The following is a 17,494-nucleotide window of genomic DNA, read 5'->3' on the forward strand; positions in this document are numbered from 1 at the left end:
TCTTAAAGCAAATCGTCTGCAGCCTTTTAAAGACCACGATTATCTTAATGATCTTTCAAACTGTGAGAATATTCCTCTGAACCGTTGGAGGAGTCTGCAGGATCAGTGTTTTGGATGTGAACAAACCTCACTTGTTTACTTTCCACCTTGTAAAATAATGCAAATATATTCAGAATGCCGAAGAGAAGAATATAAAACCTGCTGAGAGTTTCAAATCGAGCCCAGGTCCTCTTCGCATTTTAAAGACAAACAGTGAAGCTGCACAGAAAATAATGTGAGAATGCATCGTAAAAGATGGGTAAAACATTCAAGTCAGGATACATCCTGAAGATTTCCCCCCTGTGGTTACGAGAGTCAGAAACGGCGTTCTCCAAATTATGTAAGAAGTTGTGGAAGTTTGTTTATATGACATCATACATCAGCGTGTGAAGGAGAAGACGAGCAAAAGCCAGAGTACACTCGGCCTGTCGCTTTAACCAGGTCCGTAGGGCATGCCTCAGGGTCTGGGTGTCTGGGTGAGCTGGACTGTGTATCGTGGGCGGTTTGTCATGTTTTTGGTGTTCCACGTCCACTGCTCTTTCATGTGAATCAGCCGCTGGGTGTACGTTTGCGTCAGGGCCAGTGGACAGTTCACACAGAATTTCTGAGGGGAAATATAAGTAATGCATGAACAGGTGTGGGAGGACGGTCGGGGTGAGATAAGGAGAGAATAAGGGAGAGATGAAGCAGGGGGAGGGAAGGAGAAGGAGAGGACGGCTCATGGTGATGGAAACAGATGTGAAACGAACACAAAGTGTAAAACGGGAGATCAAAAGAGAAGAAAGGAAACGATGGAATAAGTCGAAAGAGAAGTTGGAAGAAGATGAGGGGAGTTGGTAATATAAAGCCTTACATAAGCAAATGAGATTAAAGAAGGTAGGGAAGCAAAAGCTGACAGGTTCAATCCAACTCCAGTCTGCTACTGTGGGTAAGAGCAGCTAAATGCCAAAAAACGTCAGAACCAGGAGGAGAGATGTGTCCACCGCTACCAATGCATTGGAGCTGGTGGATTTAAGACCACCGCTCATTCCATTAAAGACGGTTGGAGAACATTTTACTGACACTAAGAGGATCAGCGTCTCTCGTCAGCTCTTTCCTCTCTCCCTCATCTTCTTCAGCATCCCCAAAGCATCTCAGCTGTGTTAATATTTCAGAGTTCTCCCGTATCCGTCTCTTTCATCCTCTGCAGCTGCCAGTCGGCGGGCAGGTAGAGGTTCGTGGACATGTTGACAGCAGCGATAGTTCTGAGACGTAACCTGAGATATTTTGTGAAATCGGCTTAAATTTGGCATTACCATGAAAAGACAGGATGCTGTACCAAAACTTAGATGTTACCGTTTCAGGATAAACTGGCTCAAGATGTCGACGCTGCAACAAAGAGACAGTTTTAACAAGGGCTGTCATAGTTAACTCGTTAATCGCAATGCGATTAATTAAATAAAATGAGTTAATTATTTTTTATCGCGGTTAATCGCGACCTTAGAAATTGGTGATTCTACCAAAGAAAGCCAGTGAATGAGTGTCGGAGTGCGGCTGCTCCCTGACAGCGTATTATTTAATCACACCAACACTTCATTATTCAAATTTGACAACTTACCTGGTAGAAAAGCTTTCCTGGTTCATGTAGTTCTGAGACGTAACCTGAGATATTTTGTGAAATCGGCTTAAATTTGGCATTACCATGAAAAGACAGGATGCTGTACCAAAACTTAGATGATACCGTTTCAGGATAAACTGGCTCAAGATGTTGACGCTGCAACAAAGAGACAGTTTTAACTACGGCTGTCATAGTTAACTCGTTAATCGCGATGCGATTAATTTAAATAAAAATTAGTTAATTATTTTTTATCGCGGTTAATCGCGACCTTAGCAATTGGTGATTCTACCAAAGAAAGCCAGTGAATGAGTGTCGGAGTGCGGCTGCTCCCTGACAGCGTATTATTTAATCACACCAACTCTTCATTATTCAAATTTGACAACTTATCTGGTAGAAAAGCTTTCCTGGTTCATGTAGTTCTGAGACGTAACCTGAGATATTTTGTGAAATTGGCTTAAATTTGGCATTACCATGAAAAGACAGGATGCTGTACCAAAACTTAGATGTTACCGTTTCAGGATAAACTGGCTCAAGATGTCGACGCTGCAACAAAGAGACAGTTTTAACAAGGGCTGTCGTAGTTAACTCGTTAATCGTGATGCGATTAATTAAAAAAAAATGAGTTAATTATTTTTGATCGCGGTTAATCACGACCTTAGGAATTGGCTTAATAAATAGGAGAAAAGTTGTCTAATGACTGCAGTTTTTCATTCATTCAACTGTCATTAGGTCCTGTTCTGTTTGTTCTGTCGTTTGTTGTCTACTCCCTCTTCAGTTTTAAGACCCCATTATGTGCTGTTTTTTTTAAATAGACACGTCAAGTGGGTCTACAATGCACCTTTTTTTATTTGAAAGAAGAAATAAAAGATAAAAGACATTTTTCTTTGTGTTTATTTGATTCTAACTATATTTTTGATATAGAGATTAATCGCGAGTTAACTATGAAAAATACGATTAATCGCCATTAATTGAGCAGGATGGACTTTTTCTAAAGATTTGGAGACGTGGGTCATTATTTTAGCTCTGCCATCTGATCTCTGTCAGTAAGCATCTGTCTGAAATGGAAAATAGTTTTTCTTTTCTACTCAGTTTCTACAGTTTTTCATTCATTCAACTGTCCATTAACCCAGTTAACGATGAAAAATGCGATTAATCGCGATTAATTGAGCAGAATGTTCTTTTTTCTGTTAAAGCCCCCTTTTCCACAAAACTAGTCAGGAACTAAAGCCGTTGTTTGACAGAGTTATGGGTGTGGATGCAGTGTTTTTGAGACGACCCTGAAGTCGCATGTATTGGGCTTTAAATAAGGAGATGATTCAAGAGCAAATTGTTATCATGAGGTTAACATTGACACCTGATCACATCACACCTCGGGGCAGCTTTTCTCTCATGGAGTGGGAGCTCATACCTGGAATTTTGCATTAATGAGACAAAAAGGTCAGATAACTACATTTCAGTGAAATGAATAAAGTTACAGAAACACTTTTGCAATCAAACCTTCTTCTTAACAGATAATCTGCTGTAGAAATTAGCTTTTGAACCCTGCAGGTTTGTGCTTAGGGATCCAGTCTGCATGGCATGTTTTAAATAGATTTGGAGGGGAAGCAGTTCAACAGGAAAATGAGAAAACTTCTCCTTTGGTCTGTTTTTTCCCTCTATCATCTTCACTATCATTACTGTCTCTCACTCCACTGAAACGGGAGAAAAACAGATTTTAGCAAAGCGATTGTCATTTTCAGTGCAACTGATTTTTCCATCTTTTCCGCCACCTTAGGTGATATCTCGTCTGTCCTCTGGCGGGCTGAGGCCTCCGACTGTATCTGCCTCTCTATTACTCCCCTGCACTCCCTGTCTTTGAATCTTCCACTCTATTAGAACATGGCAGAAGATTTGATAGTGCTTTTGGCTTTTCCACCAACACACTGAGAGAAATACACACCTATATATCTATATATACACACTGAGGAAAAAGTAATATAGCCAGCAACACAACTGCTCTTAAATCCTTCCCATTATATATTTCGTTCTCTCTAGATTTATAAGAAATATAAGTGAGTTTGTGTGTCTTACACTGACCTACAAGGGAGGCAGATGGCGAGATGAAATCCAGACAACTAACCTCGCCATTTTCCTCGGGTTTCTAACATAATTTTAAACTTATTTCTTGCTGCACACCATCCTCCAGGCTTTTGATTTTGCAGTACGCCATCGTTTTTTAGAGTTACCTGGTTACAGAATCAAGGGATCAGTGTGTGTCTGCATCAGAACAGGTCGGCCAGAAATCCTGAGGATTAAGACGCTCATTATAAACAGCAGCCCACTTGTCTGGCATCCTGCCACTGACCCTTGTTTCATGCCACCGGCTCTTTCCTCTCCTGACATCCCTTACAGTGTCCAAAGTGTCTAATTGGCAGCTCTTACAGTAAAATGCTGAAATGCTGATGAGTGGTGTTTACATTTGGCGTAAAACAACTGGTTCACTGACCTGTGAAGTGGGAAGGATATTGGACTTAACAAACCATACACGTTTAATGGACTTTGTGTTGTGTTTGGCCAGTTTTCAAAGCATGCCGTGGCTTTGAGGCAACTGAGCTGCCAGAAGGTTGTTCCACCTGACCACAGCACGTACTGTTACTCTTCTTCTGTCGTCACACAGCTCGTCTAAAGCTGTTTTAGCCGTGGTCAGACGAGCCTTTCACTGTCAGGTATGTGTCTGTTTTTTAGGGCTGGGTATTGTTAAGAATCTCACGATTCGATTCTTTAGGTCACGATATATTGAATGAAACTCTGAATATATTGAAGGAAACTTTGAATATATTGAATGAAACTCTGTATATATGGAAGGAAACCTCGAATATATTGAGTGAACCTCGACTATATTGAACGAAACTTGAATATATTGAACGAAACTGGAATATATTGAACGAAACTGGACTATATTGAATGAAACTTTGAATATATTGAATGAAACTTTGAATATATTGAATGAAACTTTGAATATATTGAATGAAACTTTGAATATATTGAATGAAACGTTGAATATATTGAATGAAACGTTGAATATATTGAATGAAACGTTGAATATAGTGAATGAAACTGAATATATTGAATGAAACTGAATATATTGAATGAAACTTTGAATATATTGAATGAAATTTTGAATATGTTGAATGAAACTTTGAATATATGGAAGGAAACCTCGAATATATTGAACGAACCTCAAATATATTGAACAAAACTTGAATATATTGAACGAAACTCTGAATATATGGAAGGAAACTTGAATATATTGAACGAAACTTGAATATATTGAACGAAACTTGAATATATTGAACGAAACTCTGAATATATTGAACGAACCTCAAATATATTGAACGAAACTTGAATATATTGAACGAAACTTGAATATATTGAACGAAACTCTGAATATATTGAACGAACCTCAAATATATTGAACGAAACTTGAATATATTGAACGAAACTTGAATATATTGAACGAAACTTGAATATATTGAACGAAACTTGAATATATTGAACGAAACTCTGAATATATGGAAGAAAACCTGAATATATTGAATGAAACTTGAATATATTGAATGAAACTTGAATATATTGAACGAAACTTGAATATATTGAACGAAACTTGAATATATTGAACGAAACTCTGAATATATGGAAGAAAACCTGAATATATTGAATGAAACTTGACTGACGTCAGACTTCACGGAACTGCCTGCGGCCATCTTGTCTAAGGTGTGGATACTGTGGCGAAAAGCGAATGACAATTAGTCAGTCTCACTAATATATATGTATATATATATATATATATATATATATATATGTGTATGTGTGTATATATATATATGTGTATGTGTGTATATATATATATGTGTATGTGTGTATATATATATATGTGTATGTATATATATATATATGTGTATGTATATATATATATATATGTGTGTATGTATATATATATATATGTGTGTATGTATATATATATATGTGTATGTATGTATGTATATATATATATGTATATATATATATATATATTCACAGGAAACAGAAATACTGCCAAATAATAGCAACAACTCGACTAAACGAGACGAAATAACGTTCTAACATTTCATCTCGTTTTAGTCAACGAAACTGAAACAGTTAAGCAGATTTTTTTTAATTTTGTAAACCACATTTAGTCTCGTTTTTATTGGTCAGCAGTGTTGCATCATACGTTTAATTTTACTTATCGTCACATAACCAACATTTATGTTGCGTCTCGTGATAAAAGGTTCGAAAGCAACACTGATTCTACCAAAGAAAGCCAGTGAATGAGTGTCGGAGTATTATTTAATATTATTTAAACCACCGCTTCATTATTCAAATTTAACAACTTACCTGGTAGAAAAGCTTTCCTGGTTCATGTAGTTTCATGTCAGAGCAGCGAGGAACACACGATGAATATATTGAGTTTCATTCAATATATTCAAGTTTCGTTCAATATATTCAAGTTTCGTTCAATATATTCAAGTTTCATTCAATATATTCAAGTTTCTTTCCATATATTCAGAGTTTCATTCAATATATTCAAGTTTCATTCAATATATTCAAGTTTCCTTCCATATATTCAAGTTTCGTTCAATATATTCAAGTTTCATTCAATATATTCAAGTTTCGTTCAATATATTCAAGTTTCGTTCAATATATTCAAGTTTCGTTCAATATATTCAGAGTTTCATTCAATATATTCAAGTTTCGTTCAATATATTCAAGTTTCGTTCAATATATTCAAGTTTCATTCAATATATTCAAGTTTCATTCAATATATTCAAGTTTCATTCAATATATTCAAGTTTCCTTCAATATATTCAAGTTTCCTTCAATATATTCAAGTTTCATTCAATATATTCAGAGTTTCGTTCAATATATTCAAGTTTCGTTCAATATATTCAAGTTTCGTTCAATATATTCAGAGTTTCATTCAATATATTCAAGTTTCATTCAATATATTCAAGTTTCATTCAATATATTCAAGTTTCATTCAATATATTCAAGTTTCCTTCAATATATTCAAGTTTCCTTCAATATATTCAAGTTTCGTTCAATATATTCAAGTTTCCTTCAATATATTCAAGTTTTGTTCAATATATTCGAGGTTTCTTTCCATATATTCCAAGTTTCCTTCCATATATTCCAAGTTTCCTTCCATATATTCAGTTTCATTCAATATATTCAGTTTCATTCCATATATTCAGAGTTTCATTCCATATATTCAGAGTTTCATTCCATATATTCAGAGTTTCATTCAATATATTCAAAGTTTCATTCCATATATTCAGAGTTTCATTCAATATATTCAGAGTTTAATTCAATATATTCAAGTTTCCTTCCATATGTTTATATATGTTCAAGCGTCTTTACGACACAGAGTATGAAACCCGACATTCTACAGATGTATATAATGACAAAGGTGAGAGCCGAAGAGCTAAGCTAACACAGAAAAGCACACACAAGCACCGCGGCACGCTGTTGTGCAAACATTTTATTAGATAGGTTTATTTATCCTGACACACACACTCGCTGTGAGACACCTTCAAGCACCATGCTGGGATCGTAATACAATGCAGTAAAAAAGTTAATGCATATACTATGTTCCCTCAGGGAGTTGTAACATGGATCAGTTTTGTGTGTGCTATGTGTCATCTGACAACAAGGCCCCAGGATAGGCAGGATAAAGCTTTTATTGGGCACAAACACACACGGATATGCCTCCACAGAAGGCTTTATGAGGCAGCGTCCTGCACGTGGACGACTGCTGCACAAATGTCCTTTCTTCAACTTCTCATTCAGCTGTGAGCAGATCTGTGTGGCACCCTGCGGTCCCCTGGCATGAAAAAGTGGTCCATTTCAGGGCCTTTTGAGTAAAAAAGTACACACCTGTGTTGCTTTTCTTTTACTTTAAATGTCCTATTGTCAGCTCGGCCAGCGGTTATTCTCCCAAAGCTGTTATCTGTGCTTTTGTTTCTCACGTGACTAAAGATTCAAAAGGAAAATCGCGTTCAAGATCTGCACAAACTCAGGTGGCATGCAGGTACAGAACGTGTCATCGCACAGCTCGGCTTCATCTGGATGTAAAAGCTCCTTCTTTTGTGTGTTTTCCCTTGGATCTGACATCAGAAAAGCTAAGCAGACGAAGCAAATCAGTTCAGAAAAGTGGTTTAACGAACCGGAACTCTGTTTGTGGTCTGCTGTTTTACGGTTTTAACTGGTTTCCAGCAGCCATACATGATGATTTTAAACCTTTTTCAGGATGTTCACTGCAGTCGGAGGCTCGTAATTCTGTTCATGTTGGTTTTCTTGGCTCCACCAGTAGTGGTAGAGTAAAAAAGCCTGTTTTCTTCCTCACTGCTGTCTTCATCCCTCTATCCTCTTACTCCCACCCTTCATTAGCATTGTTGTATAAAGGCCGGCTGCAGCTGATTAGCAATCAGTCTGTCGGTGTGTGTGCGCCGCGCTCCGAGGTGAACACACACGTCTCTGCAGATGGATTTATTTGCATACAAGGCCTGCCGTGCACATCTTTATGTAGATGTACGGCACCCAGAAGTGTGTGCGCTCCTCCCCTCGCGGACGCCAGGTTGTGTGTCGCCGGGTGGCCTCTGTAACTCTGCTGCAAATGAGCTGGCAGAAGGAGGGAAGGAGTGACGGAGGGGACAGAACAGGTGGAGGGAGGAAGTGATTGAGCGATTTTGTGCTTTCCTCCCATGGAGTAACATCAGGAGAAGTTGTTGATTATAAATGGTGCTAATGAAGAGTTGAGTCTGTTGCAGCAGCTGGGGGAATAGTTAATAGTCACTGTTGAAGGGCGGCGTCAGAGATTGGACACGTTTAACCTGGTTTTTTAGCGTCTTTTACACATTTATCCGCCCTTCTTCTAAACAAGGGATGGAAATTGCACCAGGATGAGAGCATTTTGTCTGCTGCCAGTGAATTGCCCTTAAAGTTTTCCCAGAAAATGTGAAGTGCTCTTTGATAAGACCGAGACGAAACCACTTAAAATTCGACGCACAGTAAGAGAGGAAGCAGCCCGTCGAAGTACAACTGAAGCCTTTGTTGACGAAGTTGTTCCTCTACTTTTGGACGATGAGTATAATTTATGTGTTTCTATCATTTCAGTTGAAACTCTAAAGCAGGCGCTTAGAAAAAGGAGCATTATTTGTATTCAGACGTACACAAAAGGCACACAAACGCTCTCTTCCACACAGAGAAATGCTCATTGTACTTGGTTCTCTCCTTGAATCACAAAAGCACAGACTCGGATTCACCCAAACAGCTTTCCATATAGTTGAAATGTGTGAGAGAGCGCAGAGACTGGCAGTTGATTCATTGGTCCTGCAGCCTCCATACATATTCTAAGGAAAGTAAAAACTGAGAGTGAGATCAGGACTTTGCTTTCAGACAGCAGGAGGGGAGGGACCATAATTCTTAGCTTGCATAACGTAACTGTCGGCTGACAAAGCAGCTGTCACCGGGAAAGAAAGAAAAATAGATGCATGCTAAGAAAACCTCTATCTTAGAATAAGTCTTGGTCACAGTAGGTCGGAAAGCTGGTGCTCCATCATACAATATAGACATCAGTTAGGCTTTTGTTTGACTTCTGTGGAGCAGGAGGGCCACAGAGAAGCCAAAGCTTCCCGATCTCAGGTGACGACATGCTGGAACAAGCCAGAATACAAAAGTCCAAGAGTTCTGCATATTTCAGGCCGATTTTCTGCTTCATGTTGCTCAGTTTTTTCATGGCTGCCGTGAAGGGTTCTGATCCTGAGGCCTTCGGAGAAGTGGGAGCTGTCCACGGTAATCACCAGAGTTCATGGTGATGAGCAGGATGCTCACAGGAGCAGGCAGGCAGCCTGATGACTAACAGGAAAAGACCAATTAATTTCCCTGTCATTGTTTCCATCTGCTCCTGCTGCTCTTTAACGGAGTCTGTTTCAGATTTATGTTACTGAGGCGTGACAGCTTTGCTTGTTTGTCAGGGGTGTGTGTTACTTTCTGGCATGTAAACAGTCTACAAGTCATTGTTCTGCAGCGGATCAGCTGGGGAACCTTCTGCACACCTTCAGCTCTGTCAGCTGTCAGCTCGCATCATCAAACTGCCTTTTAACCTGCGAGATGATTCACAAACATCGTATTCGCCCTCTCAGACGCATTCAGTCACGGACATTAGGACACTCTGTAATTACCGAATATTCACTAATCGAATATATTCGGCCGAATGTTGCAAAAAAAAAGCCACATTTGGTGGAATGAGTGAAAAGTATATATCTGTATATTTTATTTTTTTAACTTTAAAGCAAGGCCGAATAGACTATTTCACTGAGGAAATCGAACAACGAGCTCCAACCTGCTTCCTCTTCAAATGTTCATGCCTGACATGCTCCCCTGAGGTCGGATTTACAGAACCTGCAGGTAATCGAGGGTGAAATGCTCCCAGACCACTTTCTACAGGTCATCTCCCGCTATTATTTACCGTAAAGCACATGCATCTCTAAGCAGAGATAGGTAGGAAGTGAGATGACTCACTCCGTATGAAAAATGATGTTCAGCTCAACAGAGTGAAAAAGACGTGTCATGACGTAACCGACAACTATCGACAATTAAATATGTCGGCGACTAATTACGTTATCGATATTTGACGACATCGTCGACTAATTGTTGCACCCTTAATGTGATCCAGAGTTTAAATGATTTAACTGATCCGGATCGCCAGCTATGCTAATTTGACTGAATCTTATTTGGCTGCTACCGCTAACAGCCAGCAAGTGTTGTGCTGCGAGTCGTTGTCATTAAACAAAAAAAAAGTTTTCTAGTCAAGCATTTTGATCACAAGATCTTCAAAGAAAAGGAAAAAAAGGTAATTTTTTTTTTTTCTGGGTCTTGAGGGTGTTTCTACAGGTCATCTCCCGCTATTAGCATCTCTAAGCAGAGATAGATAGGAAGTGAGATGACTCACTCCGTACGAAAAATGATGTTCAGCTCAACAACGTGAAAAAGACTGCTGTAACCGACCATTAGACTAATTATGTTATCGATTTTTGTCGACGAATCGTTCTACCCTTATTGTTGAGGATCTCAGATCTCAGACCATCGTATCCTCTTACTGACAGCAGTCACTGCCTCCTTGCAATATGCAACATGTTTAGAGAATCATATTCTCCATTTAGTCGACGCCTCCTCTGTTGATTAAGCACATTCCAGCTTTTATTTAGCTTTTCCAAGAAGCTTTTCGAATCACGCGGACGGTGAAGGTCTTATTATTAAAAATAAGCTGCTGTATCTGAAATCTGATCTCAGTTTTGAATGAAAAAGCAAAGGGCAATAAAACACCCTCCTGTTTCAGGACTGACAGAAGCCATTATTCCACAGCAAAATGATACGAAAGTCAACCTGCAAAGTAGCTGTCAGCAACATGTCAGCAAAGTGACTGATTAGGGCTGAAGGTAAATAAATTTCTCTCCGTCTCCTCCAGCTCTCAGCAGCAGCTGTTTATAATGTAAATGTCAAATGGCTTCTAACTCAGCTTTACATTTATATCACTCTGAAACTGTTCAGCTGCAGCTGACGGCAGAACAAGCCATCAGAGACGGTTTAATTTCTCTCCATGTAAAACATTAGCGTCTAACTGGATGTTGCTAACGGTTCTCATAGATATTTAGATATTTTTATCTGGAGAAATCAGGTGTGAGAACATGGAAAAACAGGCAGAGCTTAATGAAACGGTGCATTTCAAAGCGTGCTTGTTATTTTTAAAAGTTACACCGAGCAGCCCGACAGGGGAGGTCCTACAGAATCCATTCATTAGTTCAAGCGTTGCACACTTCAGCGCCATTGATTGGACTTAAATATAGTTTTCAGGAGAAAATTAGTTGTGTGAGGTTGGGATGAGCTCAGCTGGGGGTGCAGTTGAATTGGCTCTGAAGCTGAGCTGCTAATTCAGGGACATATTTCTCAGTCTTTCAGTGGAATATTCTCACCTTGTTGTGCAAACAGTGAATCTGTCCTTTACTAACGCGCTCTGACCCCGTTTTACAGCTCCACCCACCCCCATTGCACCGCCTGAGCTTCTCGCCGTTGGCGCTACCTACCTGTGGATCAAACCCAATGCCAACAGCATCATCGGCGACGGGCCGATCATCCTGAAGGAGGTGGAGTACCGCACCACCACGGGGAACTGGGCCGAGACCCACGTGGTTGACTCCCCCACCTATAAACTGTGGCATCTGGACCCAGATGTGGAGTATGAGATCAAAGTCCTGTTGTCCAGACCCGGGGAAGGAGGAACAGGACCACCGGGGCCGCCGCTGGTCACCAGAACCAAATGTGCCGGTGAGTGAAGCCTTGTTTTGGGTTTGTCTCGCTTCTTTGGGGAAAGTATTAATGTCCTTTGGATAAATCGGCTATTGTTTGAATTGGGTTGAATGATGCTTATTCCAGTGTTGGTTTGGAAAAGCCCGAGCCTGACCGAGAACCAGTTCTTTTAGTTTCGAACAGGCAGAACAGCTAAAAATGCAGAGTCAGTGGGGTGTTTGGCCTGCGAAGGACAGCAAAACTACGCTATTAAGGGGATTTAAGGGGGAAATTAAGGGGATTTAAGGGGGAAATGAAGTTAAAGCAGCCGTGGAAGCACGTGTTCCTCTCATTTTCCTGCTGTTTGAACAATATAAAACAGAACCAGTACTCGGGCCGCACGATTATGACCAAAATCATAATTACGATTATTCATCATGTCTGGAAAAAACGTGTATTTTTGTTGCACCATTTAGAAACAAACAACGTGCCGACAGTTTTTAGTGAAAAATTTAACTTTTAATTAGAATAAATGCAAAATAAAAACAAAAACCCCAATAATTTAACATGTTAAAGCACTAAATTGATCAGACACACGTCTTTGGCCAAATAAAAAGATATCACTGTTATTCCTGCGTGTCTTTGGGAGGTAGATGGATCGGGTTCTGCCCGGTGCCGGCTGCTGTAATGGTCGATTTTATGAATTAACTTTAGTTTTGGCCTTCTTTCATTCCTCATATTTAGGTTTGTGATGTATTTTCAGGTGATTTAACAGATTAGTGGTGTTACTCTGGGACTCTACTTTGTTGCACTCTTTGCAAATAACTTGCTCTTGTTTAACGTCACTTTCCCTGAATTCGAAACAAGTCCAGACAATGGATGTCGCCCCGTTTCGAGGCTCAAGCTCCTCGCCGTCCTCAGATGCTTCTGGATTCTTCTCGGCTTTCGACATGACTTGTTCTCATCAGTCTTAGTCACAGACTCATAGTCTAACCAGCTGCCTGCAGGCTGTCTGACTGTGTTATTCAGGCAGCTTAATGAAGCCTTAACCGTGCTGTCGCCCCCTGGTGGTTGGTGGACTACAGGTTGAGAACATGTGGTTAGATGCAGGCAGCAGAGCTGCATTTTGAATGGAAATATCGTTGATGATCAGGTTAATTTAATGGTGATCGTGATTAAAATCCGATTAATTGTGCAGCCTTAACCAGAACTGGATCCGCTGTGGTCCAAAGGGTGTGTTGGTTATCTGTGACAACAGAAGGGCTGAAAATCAGAGGAGTTCTTATTTCTTCCCGGGGACGAGAGCACAAATCAAGGATGATGATAATTGGGATGCTAAGAAGGTACCTCAGAGATGAAGGAGAGCCGGAGGAAGAGGAGGCGGGGAGGTTAGCCGGGGCAATCATGGCCGATAATGAGAATCCCAGCGGGGGTGTAAGGACACAACAAGTGACAGTTCATTTGATTAAGTGACAGCCCATCCGATCTGTGACGGCCTCTCTGTGCGTGGCCGCTCCAGCACGCCGCTCCAGCACGCCGCTCCAGCACGCCGCTCTGCTCCGTTCTTCCTCTTTATTTTCCTGTAGAAAACATCCAACCTCTGTGTTGTGTTCGCTCAAACTTATTCATCATTTCCTCCTTTGACCTATTTTCGTATTTTCATTGAGGTTGTTTTCATCTGACACGTCTCTGTTCTTCTTCCTCTTCTTTGTTATTTCCTGTTTTTCATCTTTCTCTCTGTTGTTGCTCGGTTCACTTTGACTTTGCCTTTCTTGCAAATCGCTGCTCCTTTACCTTCTCCTGGTTTATTTTCTTATCTACTTCTTTTATTTCCTTTGGTGTTCATTTTGGCCTGAGGTTTTGTTTTTATTCTTTCCATCATGTTTGAATCATTTGAATGTCATCAGCTTTCGTTTAGGGCCTATAAAATCCGTCTTATTTTTTCCAAAATTCAGTTTTTTTTCCAAAATAACATTCACCAGAACCTGGATTCTTACACAGAATTAAAAGCCATGGAAGAAGGTTGTCTCTTAGCGTGCCGAACACATGGAGGCGGTTTCTTCCATGATTTAGGGTCCGCAGGAGCTGAGGCTCGGTGTCCTGTGTGCTCCAGCCGATACCTGTGGAGCGTTTTAAGCAGATGGTAAACCTGAGTGGCCTTTTAGGCGCAGAAGCCACAAGTGCCTCATAAACCACCCGTAAAACCTTTGAATTAATCCTGCAGCAGAAAGGGAAGCAGGTGTTGAAAGATGAGCTGCTTGGCTGGAATTAAACCATATCTCAACCCTTTCAGACTCCAGGTGTAATTATTTCTTTGCCTCATCGTTTCCTCCTTTCTCAAAGTTCACAGCAGTGATGTTTCACGTGCGCTTTAGTCTCCCGGCGGGCTGCTACAGTTGTTGCATCCAAACAGACTCGTCGTCCTTGCAAAGTTCAATTAAAAACCTGTCGCACGTTGAACTGAAGCGTCGGCGAACGCGTCCGTGTTCTAATTTGTTGGCGAGTTTAACTGGACCGATGACGTCTGGGATCATTACGGACGGGCTGAAGGCGACCGGATACTTCTACTCTGGAGAATGTTAACGTGTGATTAACGCAGCTGGTGTCCCGGGGCTCTGGTTATCCGGAGGTGTAAATTATCTCTTGCTGTCTCGCTATCCTTGTTTACTTTCCATCCCTCTGTTTTTGCCTCGTTTTTTCTGTTCATCACAACCATCCTTCTATTCTATTGGGGACAATCCTCTCAGTGTGTCTCCTCGTGGCACTCAGCCCTCCCTTTATTTATTTTTATTGATGAAATTCATTAATATTGCGTCTTAAATCGCTCCATTAATTTAAAAACCCGGCTCTGTTTTTAATCAAACGGGCAGGAGTGAGCGGACAGTTCGCTGGGAGCCATTTTCTGCTGTTTGTCTCCCTTCTTTTAATTTTGTTTCTCTGTTTTTTAACTTAAGGTTGATAAATGGGAATTAAAAATGAAGAGCAAGTGCTAACATGCACACACACACACACACACACACACACAGACCCAGGTTACCACTCTTAAATGTGACATGAGGACTGTGAGGACTTGCTTTCAGCATCCAGAATTCGACGAAACAATAAGTTAAATGTCCCCACAATGTAAGGAATACATGTACTTACACACACACACACACACACACACACACACACACACACACACACTCACACACACAGACCCAGGTTACCACTCTTAAATGTGACATGAGGACTGTGAGGACTTGCTTTCAGCATCCAGAATGCGACGAAACAATAAGTTAAATGTCCCCACAATGTAAGGAATACATGTACTTCCACACACACACACACACACACACACACACACACACACACACACACACACACACACACACACACACACACTCACACACACAGACCCAGGTTACCACTCTTAAATGTGACATGACTGTGAGGACTTGCTTTCAGCATCCAGAATTCGACAAAACAATAAGTTAAATGTCCCCACAATGTAAGGAATACATGTACTTACACACACACACACACACACACACACACACAGTCTGAGACTCCCTGCCGTGCCCGCTTGAAGACCCCCTGCTTTGCTCTCACAAACACTTACCTGCCTGACGACATGCCCTCATGCCCTCATGCACACTCCTCAAACTTCTCATTTTCCTTGAGACAAAACTCGAACTCGAGGACACTCTGGAATCACAGAACAGTTTGTTCGAGGTGTGCATGTGCGCTGAAAAGGGACAACATCTTCTCACCTACACTTCAGAGGCGGGTCGGAGCGATAAGATGCTCGATGATTAGAAATGGCGGCAGCGAGAGAGAGCGTCGAATGAGCATAGATGGCAAAATCCAGGCTGGGAAACTGACAAAGAAGAGCAGGAAGCTACGAAATCTGGGGAAACATTAGAGGGAAGTGAAATGGAGCAGGGATGGTGGTCACTCGGTGTGTTTGTGCAGAAGAAAGGAACATGTGTTTCTGGACTAGTGGCACACTGTTGCATTCTGCATGTGTGTTTGTTTGAGTGTGTGTGATCGGATTGGAGCAGGCAGGTATGACAGATGTTCAAGAGCCTGCTGGCTACTGGCAGTGTGTGTGTTTGTCTCCACACCTTCTGTGTTCACCTTTCTCTTCATGTTAGCATCTTCAGCCCTGCTCCTGCCTCACCAACAAGCCCGATAATCCCTCTTAAAGCATCCCTTTTTCAGCATTGTTCGTCCAGATCTTTGAAAGTGTTCATTTAATGCCTTCTTTTATCAATTAAGCATGTAATCCACAGAATTAGAGGGGCTTAGCATCTGTTTTCCATCACCAGTGCTGGGAACAAAGTACTTTTTATTACAGCCCGACAGTTTCTTAAAGGGGAACTCCGGTATTTTTAAACCTGGACCTTATTTCTGGCATGAAATACGTCCATCTACTCACCGAGAACAGTTTGGTGAAAGTCGGCGTCCTTCGGAAGATATTTAGATAACTGGAGATCCATATAACGGAGTGAACGGGGCTTAGAGGATGCAGCCTCTAAATAAGGCATTATCTGTCTTTATTTCACCAATACTTTAAGAAGAATGAATGAATGAACGTGTGCTATAGCTCTGTTACTATTTACTATTTTAAAGCTGCGCCGCCTGTCTGGTGCTGGAATATCCGTGTGAAGATGCTCCGAAGGGATCTGACACAAAACAAGCCCAACTTTTGTTGCTGCTGGTTGTCAAGTCGCTGTCAGTCAGTGTCTGTGGGGCCATTTCATCCCAGACCGGAGGCCCTGGGTGTCCCGGCAGCTGCTTTGGATGCGTTCCCACTGTGGCGTCGCTCATTTGGGGGAATGTTATGAAGGAGGCCAGCTGAAATGAACTCTCCCAGTGAGGACGTGGCCTTGATGGTGACTGATTGCATCAAGCGGCCTTCTTCTTCCTTTCTCTTCCTGCTCATCACTCCTTTTTCACTTTTCAAGGCTTTCAAGCAATTCATCCCCCTGCTCCGGGATAATTTCTCTCTCTACGTGTCACACTTTTGGTGAACAGCACTCGGCCGGCTGGTTGTTCCCTGGCTCCTTCAAAGTGTTTTGTGTTTGTGACCTTCATACTTTTGTGCTCTTTGTCTCTGGTTTCCAAATGAGCATCTGCCTCCTCAGTTTATTTCCACTAATCTTTAAAGCCTTTAACATATTGTCTTCCCTCTTACTCTTCCTTCATCATTCTCTAATCCAAGGATGCCCACATCCAGTCCTTGAGGGCCGCCGTCCTGCAGGTTTTACATGTTTCCCTGCTTCAACACACCTGATTCAGATGAAATGGAGCTATTCAAGTTCTGCACAAGCCTGCTAATGATGCTCTGCTCTGAATCAGGTGTGTTGAAGCAGGGAAACGTCTAAAATCTGCAGGACAGCGACCCTCCATGACCGGATGTGGGCATCCCTGCTCTAATCACTCCCTTCCCTCTGAGATGAGCTCAATATTCCCTAAACATGAACTGTGAACGCTGGCTGGGATCTTTGAAGAGTTAAAGTTAAAAAGCTG

General features: G+C 41.1%; 1 protein-coding gene across 9 annotated transcripts in view; it reads left to right on the plus strand.

Annotated features, from left to right (window-relative positions):
• The window catches only part of ptprt (protein tyrosine phosphatase receptor type T), a 348,700-nt gene that overhangs the window by 124,084 nt on the left and 207,122 nt on the right, over window positions 1–17,494 (plus strand). For all 9 annotated transcript variants that reach the window (XM_072381466.1, XM_072381458.1, XM_072381459.1 and 6 more), the window contains exon 8: window positions 11,726–12,019. In XM_072381466.1, coding sequence (XP_072237567.1) covers window positions 11,726–12,019 — 294 coding nt within the window. The remainder of the gene's footprint in view (window positions 1–11,725; window positions 12,020–17,494) is intronic.

The sequence above is a fragment of the Leuresthes tenuis genome, unplaced genomic scaffold (genome assembly GCF_036924035.1).
Source record: "Leuresthes tenuis unplaced genomic scaffold, fLeuTen1.0.hap1 SCAF_3, whole genome shotgun sequence".
NCBI classification, from domain to species: domain Eukaryota; kingdom Metazoa; phylum Chordata; class Actinopteri; order Atheriniformes; family Atherinopsidae; genus Leuresthes; species Leuresthes tenuis.